The sequence below is a fragment of the Convolutriloba macropyga genome, chromosome 9 (genome assembly GCF_964194025.1).
Source record: "Convolutriloba macropyga chromosome 9, txConMacr16.3, whole genome shotgun sequence".
NCBI classification, from domain to species: Eukaryota; Metazoa; Xenacoelomorpha; order Acoela; family Convolutidae; genus Convolutriloba; species Convolutriloba macropyga.
This window is the reverse complement of record NC_134476.1, coordinates 12,505,700-12,511,699: the sequence shown is the minus strand read 5'-3', so window position 1 is coordinate 12,511,699 and position 6,000 is coordinate 12,505,700. Positions and strand designations below refer to the sequence as shown.

The 6,000-nt window shown below is 33.8% G+C and overlaps 1 protein-coding gene across 5 annotated transcripts in view; it reads left to right on the top strand.

Moving 5' to 3' along the window:
• Positions 1-307: 307 nt before the first annotated feature.
• Positions 308-6,000, top strand: part of LOC142345614 (calcium-transporting ATPase type 2C member 1-like) — a 65,900-nt gene continuing 60,207 nt past the window's right edge. For 3 of the 5 annotated variants that reach the window (XR_012759349.1, XR_012759347.1, XR_012759350.1), the window contains exon 1: positions 308-797. Coding sequence is in view for 1 of the 5 variants with exons in the window: in XM_075397755.1 (XP_075253870.1) it covers positions 713-797 (85 nt within the window). In the remaining 4 variants the exon portion in view is untranslated. The remainder of the gene's footprint in view (positions 798-6,000) is intronic. The other 2 variants (XM_075397755.1, XR_012759348.1) reach the window with 2 other exon arrangements.

Here is a 6,000-nt window from a genome sequence, read left to right as displayed (position 1 = left end):
AATCTGATTTTATTGTGAAAAGGATTTCTATATCCGTTAGTTGATCGTCCTCGGCTGTTTCTTTTGATATCTGCTGTATTTTTATTCAAAATATGAAAGCAATTGCCAAATGCAAAGGAAACGAATCGGAAAATGGCGCCGATGAACTGCTTCAGATCTCTCAATTAAGAACGAATGGGTTGAAAATTCTTTCAGTGAAAGCGGAGCATTCTAATCCAGCAATGGCCAGTTCTTTTTATACCTTTTTATGTCTCAACTTTAAGCAATAAACTAATTATAGTAATTTGACGGCATTGAATGGAAAAACTTCCAATCCCCCTGTCTACATAAGATCTATCTCATAGTGCGCGTTACTTCTTTAAAATTGTTTTGCATGTTATTATGTGTATATTTTAGTATATTCATGATAAAAGAGTCAGAAAAATGAAAACATCAAGTTCGAATAGTGTATTATATTAATTTAAAAGCACACTGTGTTTGTAAACAGCAGCATTCTATTATTTGTGTGACGAAGCCGTACATCTCGCAGTCATATAGTTTCACGAATTCACTATACATATGAATTTTGTTGAGCGTGTACAGGACTGCAGCAATCAGTATTAGTAACCAAAAGAAGTTATTCAAGGTTAGACGAAGCTAAGTTAACAAATAGCTCGAGTAAGAGCGCGAAGTGCAGTGAACTGAAGGAAAAACGAGGAGAGAAGGAAGGAGCATGACTGTGGACGGAATGGACGCCCTCTCCACCCAATCCGCCGCCAAACTGTCAGTCCAGGAAGTCATCGACGCTGTTCATACAGGTTAAAAATTAAAATTTGTAATACTTTTTTCATTACGTTTTTCAAATGTCAGGCGAATAACCGAACCGTTGCGTATATATGCTTCCTCAGTGGAAGGTTGTTTTTTGATCAAAAATTGATGTATTGTTTTTCAATCACGATGCAAGAACATTTGAAATACCGTTGCATGCGAATATTTTTGTGAAAACCAAAAGTCGAGAAAACTTAAATTTTTTCGAATCGTTTTCTCTTGGAGATCCAAAAGAAGTATTTACTAAGGGGATTGTTAAGAAGATTGAGATAAGTTTTTACAAATTGGGTTATCCGCTGAGTCATATTGTTTGACTGTGGTAAGCTGGTTCATAAAGAGCAGGGATGGCACATGAAGTAACCAGAAGTCTCGGTAATGTGCGTTCGCACATAATGTTCCGACCCCGCTTATCCCCAATTTCGGCTTAATTGTCTACCAAATGAGGAAGAGACAGAAAACTCGTATTTCGAAAAATCTCACATACTGACCAAAAAAACTGGTCTATGATTTATAAAATGCTTCCAACTTAAATCACTTAGAAAGGCGAATAATACCACAAGAGTAGGACCACGAGACCTGCCATTATTAAAACTACGAGACAAGACAAAAAAACCAAATTATTACAACAAACGTTTACATCCAAAACTCAATGTCAAATTCAAAATATGGTCAAATAAAATCTAATTTAAACAAATAAAATTGCACTTCAGTAGAAAAAACATCGGACCAGTACTTGATGAGACTCAGTGGCAAGTAGACAAAAATGATCAAAAAACGGCAAAGTTGCAAATAATGGAAATCATTAGATATCAATTGAAATTTTAAATAGGTGTATATTCTTTCTTACCTCGATATGAAGACATTTAGACCTATCTTTATCCCGAATATCCAGAAAACGTCTACAAAAGCAAACGCCAAAGTCAGACGACGAATACAAAAATTCCATTAAATTTCGCAAGAAAACTCGTATTTCAAAAAAATCTCATACTGACCAAAATTAATTGGTCTGTGATTAAAAAATGCGTCCAACTTAAATCACTTAGAAAGGCATATAATACCACAATAGTGGGACCAGAAGACCTTCCATTATTAAAACTACGAGACAAGACAAAAAAATGAAATAATTGAAACAAACATTTACATCCAAAGCTCAAAGCTTAAAAAAAAACGTACTTCACTAGAAAAAACATCGAACCATTCCTGGATGAAACTCAGTAACAAGTAGACAAAAATAATGAAAAACGGCAAACTTGCAATTAATGAAAACCATTATATATCAATTGAAATTTTAAATAGGTTTATTCTCTTTCTTACCTCGATATGAAGACATTTAGACCTGTATTTATCCTTAATATCCAGTCCAGAAAACCTCTACAAAAACGAACGCCAAATTCAGACGAGAACTACAAAAATTCCATTAATTTTTGCAAGAAAACGGTGTTGAAGCAGTTCAAACCACAATCTATTCCGTAGAAACTATATAATCAATGCGCACCAATTGAACACCAATAATGAGATATGTGACCTCTGAAAAATGAGACCAGGTAACCAGTATTGAAAAAAATACAATTGTATTTTTCGAAAACAATTAATAGCAAAGTCGTAAAAAATCAGCTATTAACTGAATTCACAATAAAGAATCTTTTTTTTTCTCCAAAGATGACCACTGAAAGCCATTCTATCAGTATTCAGGATTAGTCATACGTGTTCAAAAAGAAGGACTAATACACAAGAAGGCAACTTTAAATTAAACCTTTGAAAAGGTGCGTCGTAGCCGTTAAAACAATAAACAATGCACTAAAAACATTAGAAAGGTTCATGGCCTTTTTTAAACAGCAACAAAATGACTTGGGACCTGCAATTTTTGATAGCAAGTTACAGGTAGACCAAAAAGAACAGAAAAACGTTAGCTATCAACTGAAATCAGTAAAAAGATTGCCCTGTCCATCCACTGGAGGCCGTTAAGACTGCAATTATCCAGAAATTATACGACTACAAAAGAATGACACAAAGGGAACGACAAAACGAAAATTCATATCGAAGCAGAAAACCATTATTTAACACATGAAACCGTAAAAAACTTAAATCTGAATTCATTAGGAAGACGATGCGAACTGTTTTTGTTGATTTTAAGCTACTAGTTAACCAGAAAAGAGGAGGAAGTCGCAAAGCTCATTAATCCATTGCTTATTTTGAAAATGTGTTTTAAAAATCAAAACAACCATAAACCTTGACTAAAGATCTAGATAGGTTTCGTTGAATATGGATAATTTGACTACAAAGATGTCACCATATTCAAAAAGTTATGCATTTTGCATAATTATTTTAAAGTAACAAAAAACCGGCAAAATTTTAATTCAAGAACCCTGTAAAAGAATGCAATAGTACAACTTGCCTTCTTTGGAGTCAACAAAGATTGTACCAGCAGTTTTTAGGAGTGTCAATCCGGCAAAGTTAAACAAAGTGGACTGAAAAGCTTATTTCTTCCATCTTTGATGAAAAAAGGCTAAATTTCGAAAAAGGCTAAATTTTATCCAAAAATATATCAATAAGTTCTAAAGCAATATTCTGTTTTGAGAGGCAAAACCAAAAATGCTTTAAAACTCCAAATTTTATTTTTTTTTCGACAAAGTGGGCAGAAAATTGCTTGAACATACGGAAAAGCTAAACAATAACAACGAAAGGCATTCAAATGTTCACAAAACTTTAAACCTCGATAACTCCGTGGAAAAAACGAAATTAAAAAAGTCTTTTTAGTTATATATTCTACGCTGGACGGGCTTTCTAATGATACCACTACAACCTTCTACAATGAATATATCGACCGGCCAAAATTGACAGAACAAAATAACCCGTATATAGTTCCTCCCCCGCTAAAGTGGGTCGGAACAATAAATGTTCGGACTATGTAGATCTGTTTGAAAAACTGAATTAAAGCTCGCAGTACCATGTTATTTGTTTTTCAAAGTGATTTTGAAAGTGCTTCCTGCTTAACTGTTCACGTCCTTCACAATAGTTGTCATTCCAATTCTTTTATGCTCGGGTCAGACTTAGTGTGGTGTAAACAGTTGATGCTCCTCAGAAAATAACGAAAGGGATTAGGCTCCTTTCCGAGAGTTGAAAGCAGGAATCATTGATTTCCGTCAATCACAAAATATTTTTTTTTGCATTCAAATATTGCATTCAAAAACCGACCTCTTTTTGTCAGACCGACTTTTTTCTTTTGAGAAACGAATTTTTAAAAGATTTTTCTTGAGAAATGGGAAGTTCTTTAAGAGTCTTACTAGTCTGTAAGTAGGCAAAAATTCTTGTGATTTTTGACCCCATCTCACTCTACACCCCCCATCATCGCCAATGTCAATTCTACCTCCTCCACAAGTCAATTACTGCAAGCCAACACCTCGCCAGTTGTCTGAGAGCAATTCGTCCGATGTTAGTCGGTTATATTTCTTTGGCGCATCTATTCTCTGAACTGTTCAAAAAAAGCACGAAAATCATCTTTGATCAGTTGCCTATTGCGTTAGTGCTCCTGTGAAACTTGATTTCTTTTTCGGCATTTATAATGAATAGAACCTTGAACTGAAAATAATGCAAATCTGATATAATTTTAGATTGAAAATATTTTATGACGACCGAATGACATTCATCAGTAATTGCTCTCAAACGAAGTTTTTGGCATTTATACTAGTCCTGTGTTCTTTTTTATTGCGATTTCTCGCTTGAGCAATTTTTGGTCTGACTAATTTGAATTTGTCCTCAAAAACGGGATAAACAGGTAGCGTCCCGATGGCATTATGTGGCCCAACAGCTCTCTTAGAGCCTTACACCTTACATGCTATCTTAGTATGCAATTGACCGAAACTGTTTGTAAGGACAATTTAATTGTGTAAGTGACGGTTCCCAGTGTTAAAAGTTATGTTCGGTTATATTTTTGTTATATTCAGTTATATTTTGAATATTCAGTTATATATATTTTTTATATTTTCGTTATATTCAGTGTTCGGTTATATTTTTGATTTGACAGATGCTGTGAAGCTTGAGCGCAAAAATTTGAGGAGTTAAGGTTGGTTCAACTTTTTTAAAAGCTAAATGCAGCTGTGATTGAGAAAATTAGACAAAATAATCAAAATGTTTTTTTTTTGTGAAATTTTTCTTGTTTTTTCAACCATTTGGCATTTAGGCTTCTTTATTGAAAGGTTGTTTGATTAATATTTGATGAATTATTTTTGTATATTGTTTTTCACTATGCAAGAACACTTAAAGTACTTTTGCACACAAGCTCATCGTTTGTGAATATAAATAGGCACACTATAAATTGATCCGAATAAGAGGATCTGTTTGGATAACTGAAATAAAGCCCACATCACCCCGTTGCTTTTCGGAATGATTTTGACAGTGCTTGCTTAATTGTTCGCGTTCTTCACAATGGTTGTCATATTCGTTTTTGCTCCTGCGAGACTTAGCTAATGCTCAGAATAAACGAAAAGGATCAGACGATTTTTTGAGAATTGAAAGCACTAGTCTTTGCAAATTTGGTTTTGTTATTAATTGCCTTCAAAAATTTTTGGGAACCATCTTCGGTTTGGGAACTTCTTTATTCGTCTTTTTATCGACTTCATTCATCGGAACTTTTTGTCCAAAAATTTTTGGAACTTTTTCGTCAAAGAATTTTTGGATAAACAGTGATATATTGTTCGAAAATGCATTTTTTGAGAATTGAAAGCACTAGTCTTTGAAAATTTGGTTTTGTTATTAATTGCCTTCAAAAATTTTTGGGAACCATCTTCGGTTTGGGAACCTCTTTATTCGCCTTTTTATCGACTTCTTTCATCGGAACTTTTTGTCCAAAAATGTTTGGAACTTTTTCGTCAAAGAATTTTTGGATAAACAGTGATATATTGTTCGAAAATACATGGACCTCTGCATTTTGAACTTCATTTTTCCTTAGCTCAACCGCCAAAATTTTTTAATCATTTGCTTATTAATTGCTCTTGAACGTAGTGCATAGCAATTATTGTAAACGTATTGTTCTTTTTTTACGCAAAATTTTTGCTTGACTGTTTTGACTTTTTGAGTAATTTTTACCCCATGCGTGATCTAAAATTGTCATTCAATCACGATTTCAAGCAGCTAAACTCAATTGAGGGCAATTAAAAGTATAAAAGTCAAATGAAGAGTGCGCCGAAACTAATG